The 23110-nt window shown below is 39.6% G+C and overlaps 1 protein-coding gene across 2 annotated transcripts in view; it reads left to right on the top strand.

Annotated features, from left to right (window-relative positions):
• Positions 1–207: 207 nt before the first annotated feature.
• PPP3CA (protein phosphatase 3 catalytic subunit alpha) overlaps positions 208–23110 on the top strand; it is a 332878-nt gene continuing 309975 nt past the window's right edge. For both annotated transcript variants that reach the window (XM_054484215.2, XM_054484214.2), the window contains exon 1: positions 208–1048. In XM_054484215.2, the coding sequence (XP_054340190.1) occupies positions 991–1048 (58 nt within the window). In that variant the 5' untranslated portion in view covers positions 208–990. The remainder of the gene's footprint in view (positions 1049–23110) is intronic.

Genomic DNA, 23110 nt, shown 5'->3' with positions numbered 1-23110 from the left:
CGCTGGTCCGGCAGCTGGGAGAAAACAGAGCAAGGGGCGGGGACAATGAGGAGGAGCGGGAGGCGGGACAAGCGGGGAGGCCGCCACCTGGCACTGAGTGATGCGCCCTCTAGCCAATGAACGTGCGGAACTCTGACGCCGGGGCGGGAGGTCGGGGGCGGGCTCAGTGGGGAGGAGGAGGCTGCCGGCGCGCAAGAGGCGGGGGCCGGGAGGAGGAAGGGGAGGAGGCGGAGGCGGGCGCGGTGTCGGCGGCGGCGGCGGCGGCGGAGGGGGGTAGGTTGTGCCCGGGACTGTATGTGCCGAGCTCGGCGGCTGTGCCTTGGTGAGTGGAGGAGCGGCGCGGGGAGGCAGAGGCGAGCGCGGGCGATCGCGGCGGCGGGACGTCTCCGGCGGCCGCGGCACCAGCGGCGGCGCTCGGTGTGGAGAAGCAGCGGCAGCGGCAGCAGCAACAGCAGCAGCGGCAGCGGCGGCAGCAGCGGCGGCCGCCTCTCCGCCGCCGGGGACGCCAAGGTGCGGCTGGTGGCACTGACATCGGCGGCCCTGCCTTTCCTCCCTCGCCCCCGGCCTTCCCCATGTGATCGGTCTTAATCCTGGCCGTGTGTGCGCGCGTGGGGCTCCATTCCGCGGTGCCGGGTCTCCGTGCCGGGGTGGGTGCTCGTGTGTGCGCTTCTCTTCCCCATCCCCCTTCCCCCAAGAATAAAAGAAGAACCGGGAGGCGTGCTTAGAAAATAAATAAATAACCACCACACACGCGCAGCCCGGAGCAAGTCGGCGGGGCTGGCGGCAGCGGCGGAGGAGGAGTGAAGGCGGCGGCGGCGGAGGAGGGACGCGTGGAGAAGGCAGCAACTTTAAAGCCAGCTCAGAGCCTAGACCTCCAGCCGAGCGGTTTGCAGCGCGGCGGCGGCGGCGTTGAGTGTCTGGCCCGCCGGTCCGGTCGGGGTGTGCAGTCGGACGGACGAGCAGCGCGTCGCTGTCCTCCGGCAGCTGGAGATGTCCGAGCCCAAGGCAATTGATCCCAAGTTGTCGACGACCGACAGGGTGGTGAAAGGTAAGCGGAGCGCCGCGGTGGCCTGGGTGCACCGTGTGCCGCAGGCGCCAGGGCAGCTCGCCTCGCCTCGCCTCCCCTCCCCCGCCTCAGATTCTCCTCTGCCCGCTCCAGCCGCGGACCTTCTAGGATATTGTGCAACCCGCGAACCCCCCGCCCCCGCGGCGCCCTTCCCCCACGCGTCCCACCCAGCCTCACTTGGGTCATTTTTATTGACGGGGGCGTCAGTTGGCAAATGGCTGAGCCTCGGGGAGGCGGCGGCGGGGGTGGCGGTGGCGGGAGGGGGCGCCCGGGGGGTGGTTGCTGGTAGGGTGTAGCTGCTGTGACAGAAATAGGAAGTGGGTGGCTGCTCGCAGGCTTGCATGGGATCGGGTTTATGGTTTTCTTCTGCAGAGGGAGGGGTGATTTATGGCTTTTAAAAAATTCATATGGCATTTTTATGCGGCCGTGGCTTTCCACCGACTGCCTCACTCGGGCAGTATTCTCTTGGAGCTCCATTGCAGCAATTCCCTCCGCGCCCCCCTCCCCCTCCCCCTGGAAGGGCCTGCACAGGACTCGCGAGAGAGCGGGAGAGCGTGGGGGGAGCCCGGCGCTTCCTTCCGCGCGGGGCGGGGGCGGGGGCGGTCGCTGGCTGGAGGGTGGCCGCGGGGGGCGCGGGAGGCGGGGAACGACCCGAGAGCACCAGCCGTTGCCGCCCCGGGATTTCCCCCGCACGCCCCGGGGAGAGACACGAAAACCACTTCTCCAGCCTCCCTTGCCATCCCCGGCTGTCCCCCGCCGACCTGTCATTGCTCTTAAAGGGTTCTCCACTCGTGCACACCTCCCAAGTGATAACCTCATTCCGCCTGCTTCCTCCGTGCCCTGGCATCCTTTTTGTAACGGGCTGTGTGATTCCTATTATTGCCTCCTATTCCCGCCTACGGGATGATAAACTCCTGGCGAGGATGGCGCTGAGGTTGCTGGCAAAGAGAAACTGGGATGTGCGGAGTGAGGAAGGGGACAGGCTGTGGTTGATCTCTCTGTCGCACGGGAATCCACCGGCCTCCTTGTATTCCTAGGTGTAGTGGGGGAGGAACCATCCTATGAGTCCAGGAAGGCTGAGGCAACAGAGCAGATCCACCTGGATTAAGTAGTATCTCTCATTCTTGGGGGTCAGGACACCAAGCAAAGCAGAGATGGGCATGAGCTGTGTGCGGAGCGGGCCTCTGAAATTGGAAACAGCACTGGCTGGTGTAATGTGTGTGTGTTGTGTGTAGAACAGAGATGGTATCTAATGTGGCCAGAGCATGCAACTAGAGTGCAAGGCAGTCAAGTCGTTTGCACCATGAGCACTTAAAAGTGAAGTAACCCAGCAGCCCAAAGACCATGATACACAAGTCCCTCTGGGGTTTCAGAAATGATTCTTTCTCCTTAGAGGTTTACTCAGTTTTTAAAGTAATTTTTCTGTGTGAGTGGTGGTGGTGATGGGGGAAATTATGTTCCCTTTTTTCAGAAAGAACAAAATATCTTCTTTTGTTTTGGTTTTACTGGAATCATTCCTGCTTCAGCTTCGGTGCAGGATTCATATACCCATGAAAATAATGAGGAAATAGCTCTGCAAAAATGATTCGAAATAGGGCTGCAGAGAGATGCACAGCTATTTTATTTTTCCTGCAGGCATGGATTTTCATGGAAACAGTTCATTCAGATTTATTTGAGAGAGCTGTGTTTTGCATGAAAGGCTTCTGTTGACATTTTCAAAAATTGAGACCCTTTGCAGAAATATCAGAGAATGACAATTATCTCCTTAATGTGTGAAGTTTAGATGTAGCTCCAATCTAGGTTAAGATCAAAACAATGTAAAGCTTACAATTCAAATGATACTAATGAATGTGTTGGCAATTAAAAAAACACTTGTGTACACGTAAGGTCACATTCCCTGTTTTAAATCATAGGATGTGGATTCTTAATGTAGATGTAAAGTCATCAGGTGAACATGTAAAAATAAATGTTTATACTTTCTGGCTTAGTTTCTCTACCGCTTAAAATGGAAGAGCCCACTCAACCATTCCAAGGCTACTTTGCCTTGCTTTTTTTCAATACTGTATCATTATAAATGACTTTTCATTTTAGGTACACACTCTCACCCATAATTTCAAAAATTTTATTTACATACTATGTGGATAATAGACTCAAAATAGGAAAAGTTAATTTTGCATTTGTTTTCATAGAGATCCTGATGTGAGATGTGAAATGTGAAATTTTGTTTATAGAAGTTTTGTTGATGAATCCTGATTTTAAGGTGGATACACTGTTGTTGTTTATCCTGTTTTCTTGTAGAATATTATTGGCATGAAAGGCATTATACAAGGTTGGATTCAACCTTTTGTCATACATAAGATTTTTATTATTAGTTATTTGAGATAATCTATTTTGATTATTAGCTTTCTGTGAAATAATATTTTCCCTTGAATATGTATACACGTACTGAATGAACGGAAAGTACGCATATGCTGGATGTGAAACATATTAACAGGTGATTTAATTTGCAAAAATTAGATAATACGGAGTTTAGAAACCATGATTTACTTGAAATTTTGTTAGAACTTCATCTCAATGGCTATTTAACTCATTCTTTAATAAAGAAAAGAAATTATCTTTGAGGAAGTATTTGTATTCCATAAGTTTTCTCTTTTTTACAAAGTATATGTAGTATTATTTACTATATATATATACAGAAATAAATATTCAGATTGTTATTACCATGGCATGCCATGGCATTTGCTTACAGTTACATTTATTAGCGTCATCTGGCTTTTGTTGTATAAGAAATTGCTATTTACAAATAAAGATGTGCTTGTGGTTTGTAGTAATATGATGTGACTGTTTTCTTAATTGTACTTTTAGAATGCAGCTTTAGAGAGGTAGGTTGAGTTTGTCTCAACTATGTTATTTTTGAGGTTTATAGAATCTGCTAGCATGTATTCAGAGACCCTGATCGGTTTTCTAAACCTTAAAAATGAAAGAGAATGATGGCAGTGGAGATGAAAAGTATTAGTTTAGATTATCCCAGGAGAAAAAGTTACTTCAGTTAGCAAAACTAGTGCTGTATCATTTTGACTCTTCTTGGATTAAAACAATGGAAAGTAGAAAAATTCAGAGAAAACATCTTGGTAATAACCTTTGCTGGAAATCAAAATAATATGGTCCATTTATTGTTTTACATTATATTTTTAAAGATACATACAGCAAACCGAGGGCAATAAATAGAAGAATAACTGTCTTCCTTCCCTCAACCCCCGTCCTGATTTTTCTCTTAGTGGTACTCTACAGGCCTTGTCCCAAACTTTGGCTTTTCTTCGTTTCTCTCTGTTCCTGCCTAGAATGCTTTGTCTGGCCCTAGCATTCCCTATTGGTCATGGAACTTTGCTATGTGATAGTTAAAAATACTTAGAGGAAATTAAACCCTATGTGATAATGAGTGTTTGGCTTTGTTAAATCTCTTAACCTTCCTTCCCTCTGTTCCCATCTCCAAGTGTTTTGTGATGGGACTTCTGCCTTAAACCGATTGTAATGGTAGAAATTTTAGAAACTATGGGAGGCCGTTGAGGGATAAATTTCTGAGAAGAGTTTTGTGGAATCTCTCAGAAACTATAGATAACGCGTTGTTGTGCTTTGTGTAAGGTTGCTTTTGGCTCTAGAGAATGAGCTGTTTTCCAGGTGTATTGCCAGCTTACGTACTTCATGTAGACAGAGTACACATAGGAGAATTCTGAAAGATACTAAGATCATAGAAGCAAGAAGATGCTAGTTAAGTATCATTAAGTAAATAAGGATTCCAGCCACTAGTATTTCTAGCTGGGTGAGACTGATAATACTACTTAAAAAGAAAACAAATATGTCACATTCGTAGTAACTGTCATGTTTAAACCTTGATGCAACAGAGTAGTAAATAATGTCATTTATTTGTGGTGTTCCGAGAAGAGCTTGTGAATTTATTTTACTGACATTTTGTTACCATCGGTTGAGTTTCATGTATCTGGTTTTCAATTTGAGTATAGTGAAACTTTATTAATTCAATATCATTAATTTAAATTTATTGTGAAAAAACACCAGTGTTTGTTGGCTGAAGTTTACATCAGCATTAGATGTGAAGAAAGGGGTCCGGTAACCAAAAAGTATAAACAACATAGTACCAGCATTGTTAATATACCAAGAGAACAAATTCTTTTCAATACTTAGTGAACAGTATGCAAATTCATCCTGTTCGTTGCAAGTTAGGTTGGTCTATTTATTAACATTTCCTTTCGGGACTATTATAAAGTGAATATAACACAAGTGCATTGTTGTAAAAACATTCAGTAAATTTAATGATTAATGCAACAATTGAGACTGGGATTCGGGAATTCCAGAGATTCTAAAATGCCATCAATTAGAATAATCAACATTTTGAAGATAATAGTTTTTTTGAGAAGTGTGGGATAGAACCCTTACTTTAAATGGACAGTATATCTTAAGACATCCAGTTAAAATAGGAGAAAATTAACATCTAGAATCTAATTAATGAGGTTTACTCTAAGATTTGTTTAAAAATATGCCTTTTAAAATCTGTTTGTCTCTTTGTTTCATTTGTAATTTTAGCGAGATGAAATATGATTTTGTTATAACATTCATTTACGACTTTTGTAATTGGCCTCTCATGCTTTTCCTTATCTTTTTTTGTGTCAGCTATGTGTAAATTTGAAACTAATTATGACACCAAATAAAGAATCCATTTAGGGTGACCTCATTGGAAAATAGCATTTTTGCAGATACTCACTCTCCTTTTAGCAAATATGGTTAAATTACCATTTTGAATACTTCTAGAACTATGAAGAATGGTGGTGATTCATGATATAGAATTTTGATAATTACTAAAAATCATTTTGTCAATTTTTTTCCAGCAACTTTCTGATGTAGCAGTCTCTTGATATACAAGAGGGATATGGTGAGACCTTGAACTTCAGCTTTCTGTAATTCCACTGGTATATGTTATAACTTCACAGGCTAACTTTCTCTATACATAAAAGGGTAGTAATTGTATCCACTGCCAACTTGTGAGGACCAAAGGATAATCAAATGGGAAATGGGGGGTGGGTGGTTACACTTTGTCCACTGCCTGGTAATGGCGATTCAGTCACTGCTAACACAGGATTAGAAATGACAACGTGTTATGTATTTTCTGGTCACCTGAGAATAGTCAGAACCATTAGCATTGAAAGCCATTTGTGCCTTGGGTCAAGAGTAGCTTATGATGACATTTATTTTTATAGTTAAAGAAGTGGAGACAGAACGGATAGAATGGTTACAGGTAAGTGTAAACAAATTATTTTCTTTATTAAAGAGGCTTTTCTTGCTTGAAAATATTTTTGAAAATTGCCACTGGCCAGGTGTGGTGGCTCACACCTATAATCCTAGCACTTTGGGAGGCTGAGGTGGAAGCTTGGGCAACATAGCAAGACCATACCTCTTAAAAAAAAAAAAAGAAAAAGAAAAAAAGAAAATGGCCGCTTCTTTTGGTATATTTAAGCTGTCTTCACATTTCATTTTGCATTTTGTTTTACTAAATAATTAGCTATGTAAAATGGTTTGATTAGGAGAGGAAGCTTTTTATATTTCTGTTTTTAGCAGACATCAAATTCTGGTGATAAATATTATAATCTAGTTTGGCCTTGGCCTGAGGTTTACTAAAGAAATACTGTTAAACATTGCTTTCTGTTCAGGTAAATATATACATGGAAATAGAATAGCATACTCTCCTGCAAAAGAATGTTATTTACTTTCATTTTGAAGGATGTTGTCTTAAGCCTGTTTTTCTGAACTCCACTTAATGACCCACACTGATGCCCTGGTTTGACAAAATCCTCAGATTTGATGATTTTGTTAATTTCTAGAGCAGGCTCAGGTGAAAATATCAGCCAGTGATTCTGAGGTGTTGCATTCCTATTTTTAATGCAGTCATTAGGTGGGACTGATGTAGGCAATGAAATAGGATTTTAGTTTGTAAATTAAGTCTTCAGTACTCTTGACATTTTCAGCATTTTAAAATCATTTTATTTTACAATAATTCCATCTTTTATGTGATTCCATCAATTATATTTCATATGAGAAGTCAAATAGCAATTTTGTATTCCTCCATGGTTAGGGGTTCTGAATAATGGCTTAAATCAGATGGGTTATCAACTTTATGACCTAGCCCAGTTGCTGGTATCTCAAATCCGTTTTAACAAATATGCACTCGGATAGTGGAAGCTTTAGATATTAAAAAAATAAAAGCCCTCACTGACGAAGTAGCAATAAATTATTAAAATGCTATGTTTTTGGAATTCAGGTAGATTCTTTTTGAGACCATCATAGAGAGGAATAGAACTTTGCTTTCCTTCTTTTTGTTTTCCTTATCCATGCTTCTGTCTCACAGCAAAATATACTATGACTCTATTTTAAAAAATGGTCTACCTGTCTGTGAACTTCTGTCTCTTGCAACTGGAAATTTTGCTTGTGTCTGTCTGCAAAAGAGGGAAACAGATATCAGGAATTTATAAAAGCTACCTCAATATTATGACATACTACTTTACAATGTTTGTCAATTTCAGGTACTTTTGACAACTGTGAAACCAGAAGAATGATGGTTGATTTTCAAAGAGAGAGTTGTATTTATATGGAGCTAAATTAAAAAAATTTTCATCAGCTCTAAGATTCTTAGACTTAGAGTCTTTCTATGGTGATTTTATTGTCCCAGTTTTCCTTTCTTTGGGGAAGAATTAGTAGTAGTTTTTATTTAAAATGTCCAGTTCTTTCTATGTAATATCAGAATGTTTTGGAAATTCTAATATGTCAGTGTCTACACTATGTGTCTTGGTTGCTGCATATACTTGGAAGTTGCATAAAATTGTTAATATTTGTATTCAAAGTTTTAGTTTGGAAAAAGTGGTCATTGTCCTATTGGTCCCTAGCTCAATGCCTTGCTTATTAAATGCACTGAATAAATTCTTGTTGAATGAGATGGATATTGTAAAATTCTCGTATGCCTCCTGAAGCCTTCTAAATTGTTTTTATTTTGAGTGTATTATATTAAGTTCCATTTGTAAATGGTTCTATATGGTGACTGGCGAATTGGAGTGCTTCTTTCTCCAGCCCAATCAGGGCATGGAGTATGAGAAGGAGGCATTAATAAGGTTACACAATTAGAATGAGAGCTGTTTTGTTCGGTCGCTTGAACTCACTTTATCCCTGCTGAATGTAAAAGGCTAAGTTCTATTCAATTTAATTTATTTGCTTGAACCTGACAGCTGTCTTTCAGTTTTTATTGTATTCCCCTTTAGGCTGGTCAATTTCTGACAAATGAGAAAAAATATGTTAATCACTGAGTGTTTGATTATTGGATGATTTGTATATTTTAGTTATTGTCTAGATTTGGACTTGAAGATAAAATGACCTGGTAAATTTCATGAAAAAGAACAAATTGGAAAAAACTTCTTTCCCTGTTTACATCTCAGTATATCATTTCCTATAATGCTTCTGTAATCCAGAAATGCTGCCTTCTGCAACATGACCTCCTTCTCTTCTCTGGCCCCCAAAATGTCATTGGATGCCATCCAGTGGAAAGATACATGGGCTATGAAAAGTTAAGAAAAAGGTGGCACTAACGCTGCTGTCTTCTTAGATTCTCACAAGTGGGCTTTGAGTCATCCGTTGACATTTGTTTTTAAACATCTTTTAAGTTATGCCGTTTTATCAAGTTAAATTAAAAGCAGGATATATTCTTAAAAAGATGGAACCTGAGCCAGGAATTCAAGTTTGTTTTATTTTTTGTTTGCTTTTTACAAAGGAATTTCATTTTAAAAAATGATAAATCTGACATTGTTGGTTCATGTATATTTAATGCTATTAAAGTTACACACATTCCTGTTCTGTGTGGGCCTGATTATTGGGATAACAAACGTTCTCCTGATCATTCAGTTCTCTTCTTTTGAGCGTCAGTTCAGAAGTTACCTCCTCTGAGACCTGCATCTCCTGACACCTTCGCTTAGAATAAAGGAATTGAGCCTCTTCCTTCTCACAGAGGACACCTTGATAAGAGCATGTTGCTGTGATGGCTTGTTTCCTTGTCTGCCTCTCCTCCCCAGGAAGTGGAAAGTCCTAGAGACAGAAGTTCTATCTACTTTTGTGTCTTTAGTTCTAGCACAGGACCTGCTGTAGAATAGGCATTTGATACATGGTTGTTAAATGAATGAAATAACATAAAGGATAAGATGGATTTAAATTTCTAAATTATGGGTTTCCTTTATGTTTTGAAATTTTGTCAGTCTTAAATCGTGATCATTAGCAAACGTCTGATGAGTTTCTTGACTTGTAAGCTCCAGTCTTTGTAGAAGTGTGTTTTCCTGTGAGTTTTTGAAGTGCTATATTTTATTAACTGGCATTATATGGATTTCGCTGAGTAGCCAGCATGCAGAAGCATAAGTGGCAGAAGTGGCCTTCCTATGGGGAGTGCTTGAGTTTTAATGGATTATTGTCACAAGGTGTATAAGTTGATTTCCGCAAAGGTGAGTGATGGTTTCTTTCTCAGGAAGACAGGTGATGATACTAAATTGAGGGGAGAGCCATTTGACAAGCATATGGGAGGCCCATATTAGTCTTCACAAGTGCAAATTTAAATGAATAAAAATATATGAGATTAGGAATTAGAACAAAGATTAAAACATACTGTACACCCCGATAGGTGATAACTTACTGTGTATATACCAATAAAAAATCTTCAGGCCCGTCACGAGTACAGGCTGCTCATGAGTCACCTCTCCTGATGGCATGTCTGCATGGTGTTTTTAAAAAAGCTCAGTACTGGAATCCACACCAACAGAGTGGCAGTATAGTGAGGCACTTGCTCTTAGTCCCATCCTTAGAGAAGACCACTAAAGCTGCACTACCCCAGATGTGGTTGTATGACTTCTGATTAAAGAAAGCCAGCTGGGCCTTTCCAAGCTCCATTTTATTTTTGTTCTGAACGAATATTTCCAGTCTCTCACATGGGCCAGGATATACTTTGTCTCACTAACACAGAAATACTTTCATTTCAAAGAGTTGAAGACTAAGGAAACTATAGTTTCCTACATAAAATCTCACTGTTAGCTTCTGTTGATTTGCATTCAGCAACCAGGAGGGAATCTCTGTTGTCCTCACCTCTGGTCAGAATTCTCCCTGAGTACTCTGTCTCATTCCACGTGCCCTTCCATAAATGGATGTGTTAAATTTTGGAGTATGTTTTATAAAACAGTCCCCAAGCTGATTAAAGGACTTTAAATAAATTGTGACAGGAAGTGAGAGATTATTCAGTCTGAAGAAAAAAGGGTGAGTGGTGATTTAACTAGAGGCTTCAAATATTAGAAAGTCTCTTTCTGTAGTGGATCATACTCAGAAGTTGTTCATCACCCCAGTCAACTAAAGAAGAGAAAATATTTAGAAGCATCAGAGAATTAGGTGATTTTTAAAAAAATTTAACCAGTTAGGGGCATTTAACATTGGGATGGTTTATGGGAATCTTCTGAATGGAGAGAATAAATGATTCTTATTTATTTTTGTTGTAAATGTGAACTTTATGTGTGCTGAAGAATAGTCTAAACCTAAAATTATGGCATTTTGAAGCTGGAAGGAACCTTGGAAATCTAATTTTCTGTCTGGCTCAGAACCCTCTATTTGCTGGGGAGAAGGATTGGGGGATGTAGGGGAGACCTTTGATCTCTTACACTTGCTCATGCCGGAATTTAGGCATGCAAATGAGACTCCTAGAATTAGAAGGTACACCAGAATTCTAGCTCAGGCTATCTCTAATGTGGAACTCCCTGTCCAGCTTCTCTGATGGATAGAATCCCGCCCCTGCATGTACACATCTAGTGAGAGCCAGCTGTCTATTCCATATACCTCTTACTCCATCCTGGACAACTCTGCTTTCAAGAAATATTTTCTTATTCTTGATTACAATCTGATGCTTTGAATATACATTACTTGTTCTTAGCATTGCCCTACAGAATTCCATAGAATAAATCTTACCTGTTTGCCTCCAGAGAGCTCATTTGATATTAAAAACAGCTTTCTTTTTTTTTTTTTCATTTTTTTTTAAGACAGTCTCACTCTGTTGCCCAGGCTGGAGTGCAGTGGCGCGATCTTGGCTCACTGCAACCTCCGGCTCCTGAAGTTCAAGTGATTCTTGTGCCTCAGTCTCCCCAGTAGCTGGGACTACAGGCATGCACCACCATGCCTGGCTAATTTTTTTGTATTTTTAGTAGAAACGGGTTTCACCATGTTGGTCAAGCTGGTCTCGAACTCCTGACCTCAAGTGATCCAACTGCCTTGGCCTCCCAAAGTGCTGGGATTACAGGCGTGAGCCACTGCGGCCGGCCAGCTTTCTTAAGTCTTCTAGCTATTCCTCACCCAGCATGTTTTTGTTTGCTTTTTTTTTGGAGGTGGGGGACAAAGTTTTGCTCTTGTTGCCCAGGCTGGAGCCCAATGGTGCGATCTCGGCTCACTGCAACCTCCGCCTCCTGGGTTCAAGCCATTCTTCCACCTCAGCCTCCCAAGTAGCTGGGATTACAGGCATTTGCCACCATGCCTGGCTAATTTTTGTGTATGTGTGTATTTTTAGTAGAGATGGGGTTTCACCATGTTGACCAGGCTGGTCTTGAACTCCTGACCTCAGGTGATCCACCCACCTCGGCCTCCCAAAGTGCTGGGTTTACAAGTGTGAGCCACCGTGCCCGGCCAGTTTCTAGGTCCTCCTCCATCCTAGAAGTCTACCTTTAAATCCAAGTCAGTCTATTGGAGTCCCTTGAAAATGGAGAAGTGAATAAATGTTGATCTTGACTGACTTCTTCCATGGAACCTCCAGCATCTTGTGCTCTGTTCCTTGGTACTCTTGCTTGCCCTTCTGTGTCCTCATGCCAACTTGGAACTCAGAAGTCTTTCATAGGTGGGCCCAGTTTAGCATCCGGTGATACCCCTTGGGAGGGTGAGGATTGCCACAGTCATGATGCTGTTAGTTCTCATGCCTTTCCCATTGAAATTCCCTTGTTATTTTTTCCCAGGACTTGGGCAGTTTCAAGTTGTCAAATGCCTAATCTGGTCTATAAGTAGAAGTCTCTGTAAAACCTAGATAGCAGATGCGTTTTAACAGTGACTTTCTAAAGGCATTGCTCTCACCTTTCATTTATAATACAGGCAAGTAATAAAGACAGGATGAAAGCATAGCACCATGTGGTGATAGTGGGGCTATTGAGAGACAGGCCATGCCCCTTTATTTGCTTTTCAAATCATGCCACAAAGACAGCTAGCTCAGCACCTCACTTGACCAGAGCCAAACCTGCCTCTACTGCTTGCTTTCACTTGTGCCTAATCTTTGAAGATTGTCTGCTCCTAATGCCATTGAATTTGGCAAATGTAGTAAATTTGATTGTAATTTGATAACTAGTTTGAGTTTCACTGAGATATGAAGGAGACCAGTGGCTTCCAACTATGGTGTCAACACATTGTTGTGTTAAACTCAGCTGTGAGGTATTAACAGCTACTGATAACCTAAAGAAGTTTGCAAATGACTTATTTTGAGATATCTATGTATAAACGAGAGTGGATTTACATTCAACCCTAAAATGCTACTTTCACTTGCATTCTGACATGAAAGGATGGAGCTGCAACTGTCATGGTGGGCATTTTGTATAAATTGCAGTTGCTTGATTTTACTGATAAGTCTTTAATCACAGTGGAAATTACATATGTGTGTGTTTCCCTGAACATTTTTTTTTTATGGTGGTTCATTAGAATCTGGATTTGTTTATCCTAGTGTTTCGTAGAAGTGAATGTTATATCATGTATATGTCTGCGGGGAAGAAAGGCCAAGACCTGTCATGGGAGACTGTGCCTTTGCTAGCCAGTCTGTAAACTGAATAATCTTGAAACATTTAGGTAGGCACATTTGGGGTGACTTCAAAGTGCTTTATGAAGTCTTCCCTCCTCACACATCTCTAGGGACTACCATACCTGAAATTTCATGATTATTTAAGAGAAGAATGGCCTTTTTGATAGATATTTCAAAAGTAACTGATATTTAAAACATAATTTACTGAACTGACTAATTTAAATTTTTTTCCCTTTGGGTAATGTTCAATCTAGGAAAAAAATCCTGTTATTCAGGAGCCTTTTTGAGAGTTAACTTTCATGCTCTTTTTAAATGCATATCCCATGCCTCTTTGAAAGTGTCACTCGGGGGTTGGGCATGGTGGCTCACACCTGTAATTCCAGCACTTTGGGAGGCCGGATGGGTGGATCACCTGCGGTCAGGAGTTTTAGACCAGCGTGGCCAACATGGCAAAAAAACATCTCCACTATAAACATAAAAATTAGCTGTGCGTGGTGGCATGCACCTGTAATCCCAGCTACTTGGGAGGCTGAGGCAGGAGAATCGCTTGAACTTGGGAGGCGGAGGTTGCAGTCAGCAGAGATCACAACATTGCACTCAAGCCTGGGTGACAAGAGCGAAACTCTGCCTCAAAAAAAAAAAAAAAAAAAAGTGTGACTCGGTTTTCTGTATGTCCCTATTTCCCATATGATATAATCTCCTGCTTGGTAAGTAGATTATTTGGTTGAGTGTAAAATGGCTGTTAAAAAGATACTGCTTCTACTTATTAATCCATCCATCTACCCATCCTGCTCACGTATGTGTCAGACTTTTAGTGCCAACTGCGTGTGTGGTTCTGCACTGTGTTCTTGGGGTCTAACATAATGTAGGCAATCTGAAGGTTACTGTCCAGTGTGAGAAGCAAAAGGAAACCACGGTATCAGTTTTGCTTACTTTAATAGCAGAAGGGGCTACATCCTACTGTGGGAATGCAGAAAAGGGTGGGTGGATCACCTGCGGTCTCCACCACTGCCTCCATAGACTGTGCTTTCATTTTTTGCAAAAATAAATGTAATCAATATGATTTTGTGGTAAGTGTAGCATATATTGCCATGTGTTATGACTTTCAGCTTATTTTAAAATAAAAATGGATGCCTGTTTTTGCCTAACATGTTAGTCAGTGTTATCAAAGACAAGAGGCAGACCATTCATTCACTCATTTCCAAAACACTGAATGCCATTCTGTGCCTGGCGCTATACAAGGCATGGGAAATTCAGTGTCAATAAGTCTTTGCTTTCCAGTCAACAGGGACAATTTAATTATAGATTGTCTTCCTATTAAGTATGAATTTTAGCAGGTATTAAAATTAGTTTGATAATATGAGAAAAAAATGAAGATTGAGGCCGGGTGCAGTGGCTCATACCTGTAATCCCAATACTTTGGGAGGCTGAGGTGGGAGGATGGCTTGAGCCTAGGAATTTGAGACCAGCCTGGACATCATAGTGAGACCTCATCTCTACCAAAAAAAAAAAAAAAAAAAAAAAAACTGGGCATGGTAGTGCATGCCCGTAGTCCCAGCTGCTGCTCAGGAGGCTGAGGTGGGAGGATCGCTTGAGCCCAGGAGGTTGAGGCTGCAGTGAGCCATGATCATGCCGTTACATTCCATCCTGGGTAACAGTATGAGACTCTCCCTCAAAAAAAAAAAAAAAAAAAAAAGAAGATGGCATTGTATTTGGAATTCTGCAGCTATTATAACTCACTTGTGAGCAGGGTATATGAGATAGAATCATAGACTTTTGAAGGTGGAAGAGGGCTCAGGCGTAAGCTAGTTAAACTGTCTTTCAAAAAGAAAAGATATTTCTGTTAGATGGTTAACATGCCACTCTTCACTCTGCCCCCCTCCACATACTTCCAGTGATGGGGAGACAGCATCACAGTGTGGAAAGAGCATTGGTTTACAGCTAGACAAAATCTGTATTTAAATCCTCTGTCCTCCATATGCCAACTGTGTGTCCATGGGCAAGTCATGTAACCATCTTGAACCCATTTTTCTTACAGAAATTTGGAAACGATACTAATTTTTTAAGGTTGTTGTAACGACGAGAAGAATATTATGTAAAATGTCTAGCCTTAGTTCCTGCACAGAAAGTGTTCCCAATATATGTTAGGTATTGTAATTTTGCTGCTGGACAGCTCCTTTGAAAGACTTGCTTTTTACTTCTAGAAGAAGTAGTAATTTTCATTAAAGTAATACACTTTCTCACCTCCTATCCACTGTCAAATCCGTTGTACAGTCATTTGGGGGGCCCTACCATTCCACTGAGGCAGGTTGGCAGTGGCTGTCCAATGGCTGGTTTCTGTGATATTTGACAGGTATCACCTTGTTTTTCTCGAAAGATTGTCCTCATTGGCTTTCATGAATTTCTTTTTTTTTGGCTTTTTTGTGGTCTCATCTTGACTGAATCCTAAATGTTGATGTTACCTCATCCCTTTATACCTTCCTCTAGGCAGTCTCATGTCCTTACACTTACAGGATTGATTAATGCCTGTAGGCTGATCACTGGCACATCTGTATTTGAAACCTAGACTTTTCTCTTGAGCTGTCTCTCAAACCCTATATACAACAGTTGCTGTGGATGGGTATGGTGCAAATACAGTTGGGTGTCTGTTCTCCTGTGTTTCCTATGCTTGGTGATGTCACCACCACCCATCCCAGTCAATTAAACATACCTCTCAGTTCAAGTCTTTTAAATACTTCTAACCTAGTGCTGCAGGAGCCTCGCAACATCAGTGTCTCTGCTTTCAACATTTTTCTCTTGCATACACATATGTTTTGTCACATTGTCACTAGGATTATTTTTCTAAAATGAACATTTGATTATGCCGATACCTACTTGGTGGTTGATCCCTTATTTTACTGGTTTGCAGGAACTCTGTATATTACGGAATTTGACCCTATCACATGAATTCTGAAAATATTTATAATATAGCATATGTTACGTTGTACTGAACTTATTTTAAGTCTCCAATTTATTTGAATATAAATTTGTGGGAGCTGAGAACGTTTTTTATTTATATGTGTATTCTGAATGTTTATGTGTTAGGCATATAATAAAAGTTGATTGAGCTGAAGGACTTAAAAACCTGAAGCACACCTTCCATGCTTTTCATTTGCTTTACCTCTGCATGGAACAGTTTTAGTCTGTCTCTCCTGTGTGAAACTTCTCTGAAACCCTTACCAGCTGTCTGTGCTGCTACTTGTCTGTTGTATGCACGATGGATCACAAATGTTGGCAACATTTTTTCTTCATTAACTGAGAAATCTCTGAGGGGCAGGGTCTTATCCACTTGATCTCTCCAGTGCTTACTGCAGTGCCTGGCACATTATTCTTCATTTGTTTTTTTACAACAAAAAAATTGACTGGAGAAGATATTTCTGTTTATTATACAAAAATAATGAAGCAAAATACTTCCTCTCCTCCCGACCCATGTCATACTTTAGCTCCAGTTGAATTACTTTCTCTCATACTTTGAACTTAAGGAATACCTGACTTTCCCTGAGCATTTCCATGTGATGAACTTATAAGCCCGGTCTCCTTCACTCTAGATTTTGTAATTTTTATTTGTAAAGACAAAATTGAAAGTAATATCTCAGTTTGATTTAATCTTGCTAACCTCTGATTCTAGCCTTCTGAGACTTAAAAAAGAATCTGGAATACTTTTACCTATTCTTTTTAGTTATTTGTTGCAATTTATGCTATTAGTATATTTGTCTAGACCTTTACCCAAACCCGGCTACTAAATTGATTTTTGGAGCCAGTCCTTTTGGGTGAGTGTATTCACAATTTGCTTTGAATTCTGCATATGTAACATGAGACAAATTCCCCTGTGTTAATAAGCTGTGGCTTCTGTAGAAAAGGGAGGTGCATGAGCAATTGTTGTCCTTGATGTTTTTCTTACCTAGTTGGTATATTTTTCTGTAGCTCTACTTCAGAATGATAACTTTTTAAAGAATGTCCAGTGTTTTTGCCTACCTTGAGCTTTAATCTTTTGTAATTTCAGGGAGTGGAAGAAATGAATTTTCCAAGGATAATGATTAGAGAATTTGTGCACTTATTTTTGGCATATATTTTGTAATATATTATTTCACACTTATATTTGAAGAGAACACTGTTAATTCGTAAGTGAGTTTGCTTCTCCATAGGATCTTGCTCAAAGAAAACAAGCAATAAAGTGTTTTGATATTTTTTGAGCTTTCTATTCTAAAAATTTTAATGACATTAATATCCATGCCTTGTATGTATATTACCTCATTTTAAGTACCTTATGCAAAGTTTCCTAGTGAGTAAGTGGTGGATCAGGTATTTGGACTCCAAGTCTTGACTTGGATCCTGGGCTTTTACCACCATAACACTAACTTGAGGGCAAGATGAGGCCAAATATATTAGATGGTGTCAGTGAATTGATAGAAAATACTTGTTATTAGGGATTTGTTTTTATATAAAATATCATTGCTCCTGGAAATCATTTTGGCTGAACATCTGTGGCATTTTCTGTGGGAGAAAAATCTAATACTTTTCTGGGGGCAAATATTTTTGTCTTCTTTGTAGAAATATGTAGTTGAGGCCCACAACAATGGGACTGGACCATAAATTATGCTTTTCTTGGCATTATTGACCTTATTATGGTGTTACAACACAAACGATCCAAAACATAAAAAGAAGTACCAACTATGAGATCCATGAAGAAATCATTTTAATTGGACCTTAAGTTTTTCCCCTAGGTTAAGACTATGAAAAAAATGTAGTGCTAGTTATTGTACACCGTTAGCCTTTTTTTGTAGACATTGCTTTTTTATGCAGGCATATTTTGGAGATATTGTGGGTTTGGAGATATTCCAGACTGCCACAATAGAGAGAATATCACAAGAAAGCTAGTCACAAATTTTTTGGTTTCACAATGCATGTTAAAGTTATGTTTACACTAACTGTAGTCTGTTAAGTGTGCAATAGCATTATGTTTAAAGAAGCAATGTACATACTTCACTTAAAAAATACATAACCGTTGTGCTAATGATCATCTGAACCATCAGTGTCTTGGGGTGGCTGTTGCTTTATCAGCTAAGTGTATGTAGTATTGGAAATCCTTTGAGTTGCTTCTCAAGGATGAGCAAAGAAAGATTTTTTAGATTCTGGAGAAACTATCTTCTTTGCTCATCCTTGAGAAGCAACTCCTTATCCATTAAAATTTTATCGTGGGATTGCACCAACTCAGTCCTATCTTCAGGATTCACTTTTAATTCTAGTTCTCTTGATATTTCTACCACATTGCAGTTACTCCCTCCTCTGAAGGCTTAAATTCCTTAAAGTCAGTTTATTTCAACTCTTGTTAATGTGGATATTTTGACCTCTTTCATCAATCATGAATGTGCTTAATGGCATCTAGAATGGTGAATCCTTTCCAGAAGATTTTCAATGTACTTTCTCCAGATCTGTTAGAGGAATCACTATGTATGGCAGTGATAGTCTTATGAGATGTATTTCTTAAATAGTACAACTTGAAAGTTTAAATTACTCCTTGATCCATGGACTGCAGAATGGGTGCTGTGTACAAGATCAGAGCTCTTGGATGACTAGGTGCATTGCAAAGAGCAGTAATATTTTGAAGGGAATTTTTTTTTTTTTCCCTGAGCAGTAAATCTCAATCTCAGCCAAGAGCTTAAAATATTCAGCAAACAATAACAATGCTGTAAACAGATGTGCTGTTATCCAGGCTTTGTTGTTCCACTTACAGAGCACAGGCAGAGTAGATTTAGCATAATTCTTAAGGGCTTTAGGATTTTCAGAACGGTAAATGAGCATTGGCCTCAACTTAAGTTACCAGCTGCATTAACCCCTAAAAAGAGAGCCAGCCTGTCCTTTGAAATTTTGAAGCCAAGAGTTGACTTCCCCTCTCTAGCTGTGAAAGTCCTAGGCGGCATCTTCTTCCAATAGAAGGCTGTTTCATCCCTATTGAAAATTTGTTGTTGAGTGTAGCCGCCTTCATTAATGATCTTAGCAAGGTCTCCTGGATAACTTGCTGTAGCTTCTACATTAAAATTTGCTGCTTCACTTTGCACTTTTATGTTGTGGAGATGGCTTTTTGCCTTAAACGTCATGAACCAACTTCTGCTAATTTCCAACTTTTCCTCTGCAGCTTCCTCACCTCCCTCAGCCTTCATGGAATTGAAGAGAGTTAGGGTCTTGCTGCTGATTAGGTGTTGGCTTAAGAGAATTTTGTGATTGGTTTGATCTATCCAGACCACAAAAACTTTTCTTATATTGGCATCAGGCTCTTTGGCTTTCTTATCATTTGTGTGTTCGCTAGATAGCACCTTTAATTTCTTTGAAGAACTTTTCCTTTGCATTCACAACTTGGCTGTTTGGCACAAGAGGCCTAGCTTTGGGCCTGTCTCTACTTTCGATATGCCTTGCATGAGAAACTTAATCATTTCTACCTTTTGATTTAAAGTGAAACATGTGCGACTTTTCACTTGAACAGTTAGAGACCATTTTAGGGTTATTAATTAGCCTCATTTTCAATATTATTTTGTCTCAGGGAATAGGGAGGCCCAAGGAGAGACAGAGAGAGATGGGGGAATGACTGGTCAGCAAAGCAGTCAGAGCACACACATTTATTTGTTAAATTTGTTGTCTTATATAGGTGTGGCATGAGGTGCTTTAAAACAATTACAGTAGTAACATACAAAACCATGGATCACAGATTACCATAACATATACTAATAATGAAAAAGTTTGAAATATTGTGAGAATTACCAAAATGTCACACTGAGACACAAAGTGAGCACATGCTGATGGAAAAATGGCACCGCTAGACTTGATTGTGACAGAATTGCCATAAATCTTCAATTTGTAAAACGTGTAATACCTGCAAAGTGCAGTGAAGCAAAACACAGTAAGTGAGGTATGCCTGTATTCATTTTCATATTTTTGTTGCTGAAGCAAATAAAGGAAGCCACACATAGCTAAAGTGAAAGCCACTTCAAGGAGACGTCACATGAAACATTTTGAGGAGGGAGTTATGTGGTTTCATTGTAACATTTTAGATGCAAATGTGAATTGTTTTGAGATCAGAATTTTTCATTTACTACTTTTAACTATTCCTGTACTATTATGAATGTTTAGGGTTAGCCTAGTTATACACTTCTTAAATTGTTTGAAAGAAAAGATGGTAATTGAGAATTTGAATGCTTCTCCTGAGGCAGGTGATTGGAGACAGTTGTTTGTTCTTGTGATTCATAAACGTATTTGGAATCCAACTGAACCTTGTTTGATTTACTTTGAGAAATTCTGTGGTTGAGGTAGTTGCAGGTCATAGGTTTAGGTGTAAGGGAAGATTTAACACTCTGCCCTGATTTCCTGGGTCTGTAAATTCAGGGAGCTCCAATTTCACATGGAGGCCTCTTACCATCTCTTGCTTCATGGTGAATACCTCTGCATGTGGGAAAATTTCTTCTTGCTGGAATCAGCTTAGGTTCATATTTTCTTTTTCTTCTTTTTTTCCCTGTTGATATTTTTGTGGACGCTGAACTTCAAATATATTTTTTTTGGTGGTTGTTTACAAAAGGTGTCCAGTACCATGTAGATGAAAAATTTGGGTAACGTTCATACAACTAGAGTGTTTTGTTGACAGTTCTCATTTTGTTAATATATATTTATTGGAATGTAAGGGTTTTCATGGCCTGAAAAAACAAAATATGCATTACAACTTTCCTGCTGTGTGTGTTTATTTCAGTTCTGAAGTTAGCCTGAAATAAGCTCTACTTTATAAGGAAATTGATGCTGAGTTGTCATTTTGCCCAACATTTATGATACATATACAGCTAATTTGAATGTTATAAGTATGGGAAAAATATCAGGTAAGTCTATATTAAAATAGGAATATCAAAGTAAAATAACCAATGATTAAACATTCCAGTGGTAGTACATGTGAACCAAGTGAGAAAATATGTAAGAAACATGCTTGGATTTTTTGTTTGTGGTTTTTTTTTTCTGCCACAAATGTGGATTTAATTTGTGTCTTACGAGTGAAATTTTAAAGTAGAAGATTATGAGAGCTCTTCTTTTGGGAATTCCCCTAGTAAATACAGCTTCTAAGTTCACTGCTTTTGTTCTTTCTTGAGCTAATGAGAGAGGTCAACATGTTTGTAGTAGATTCCAGGTTTTAGAATTTTTTCTTATGGAAGAGAGGCAAACTGGAATCCCATTCAGTCACAATATTTGGTTCAGTCACAATATTTGATTAGACTTCAATTGTCTTGGACAGAAGTAAGACTTTTCTCCATATTCTTAAAAAATGGAAATGTGCATAAATTATTTTCTGTACATTCACTATTTTAAATAATTATTTCCCTTTCACTCTTATGCTGAGCTGTATATTGTGACCAATGGATGAAAGTCTACCCCTTTCCTTCTTCACAGGTTTCCGACAGTGAGATTTTGTGAGTGATTTGGTTTATTTCAAGAATGATGAAATTATCACCAATAATGTATATTTTAAAGTGCTTTTGTAGTTATGCCTCAGAATAGGTAGCTAGATACTGCCTATTCATATTTGAACTTCTGTCCTGTGAAGAGCTAGCCCCAGAAGGGATCTTTTGCTTTTGATTATTTAGCCTATATTTAAGAGGTTTCTTTTCTCTTGAATTGTTATCCCCAGCTACTTGTTCAGAGATGTTTGTGAATGAAGGGAGTGAGTGGGAGGAAAAGCTTATGTTACTTGTAGACCAGAGAATAGTATAGCAGCTAGAAGTGGTGTTTGTCTGTAGGCTACCCTTAGTTGATTTGTTTTGTCATGCAAGAAACATTTTGATGCATTTATTTCAGGACACGGCATTTTGGAGACTTCATTAAATGCTACCTGTTGCTGTTTGTGATGGAATCTGGTCTAGAATGTTAAGAGGCAGTAGAAAAAGCTGAAATGGCAAGAAGATGGCACTCTTCAGTCTTTACAGATTCACCTGTTTCCATTTTAGAAACACATTACCATTCTTTTTGCTTCTCTTAAAATTGGAGCTATTTGGATTAAAATTAAATTTATCATTATGATGTGACCTACTTGGTGTCAGTTATTTTTACTAATAATGTTTCTTTTAATCCCTAAGGTAATCCTGTGAGGAGGTTAATATGGAAATCTGTTCTGAAGTCTGTGAATCAAAGATGCTAAATAATTTTCTCATGATCAGAGAGCTAGTAAGTGATCAAGCTGGAATTGAAAAACAGAACTTTTAAAAATTATTTTGAAAAAATGTCAAATATATGTAGAAGTTAGGAGGACAGTTAACCCCCATATACCTATCCCATAGATTACTTATGGAGATTTTATTACATTTCCTTTATTCCCTCCTTCCTTTTTTGGAGACAGAGTCTCACTCTGTTGCCCATGCTGGAGTGCATTGGTGCAATCTCGGCTCACTGCAACCTCTGCCTCCTGGGTTCAAGCAATTCTCCTGCTTCAGCCTCCTGAGTAGCTGGGACTACAGGCACATGTCACCCTACCTGGCTAATGTTTTTATTTTTATTAGAGATAGGGTTTTGCCATGTTGGTCAGGCTGGTCTCGAACTCCTGACCTCAAGTGATCAGCCTAACCTCGGCCCCCCAAAGTGCTAGGATTACTCTTCTTTTTTCTTTGCCAAAGTATTTTAAAGCCGATCCCAGACATCATGTTAACGAATGTGCACATTTTAACCGTGAGGCTAGAGTTTAGAATTCTGTACCTAATGGTCTAAGGTATAAAAGAGCATGACACAATATGAAGACTATGAGCAGTAGAAGCCATATTTTTTCTAGAACATAAGTTATATATCTGCATTGAGTTTTCTTGATATGGTTAGCCATCATTTGCCACTCATTTGTTAAAAAAAGATCAATGCAATAACTAATATTTATTGAGTACTGACTCTGGGTTAGGAACAGTCTCTCATATTTTATGCATATTAACTCATTTAGTTTACAGTAGCCTTGTGTTCTGTAATCATTTATTGTGGGTTTCAGTTGCTTGTCGAAAACAGTTACCTCTTTTACATAAAAATGAAATATTCCACATTGCCTTGACTTGTGATTATCTTTTCCATTCCTTACCTTTAGTAATTATAATTTGTTA

Source organism: Pongo pygmaeus, chromosome 3 (assembly GCF_028885625.2).
Source record: "Pongo pygmaeus isolate AG05252 chromosome 3, NHGRI_mPonPyg2-v2.0_pri, whole genome shotgun sequence".
Taxonomy (NCBI): domain Eukaryota; kingdom Metazoa; phylum Chordata; class Mammalia; order Primates; family Hominidae; genus Pongo; species Pongo pygmaeus.
Note: the sequence above shows the minus strand (reverse complement) of the source record. Positions and strands in the feature narration are given on the sequence as shown.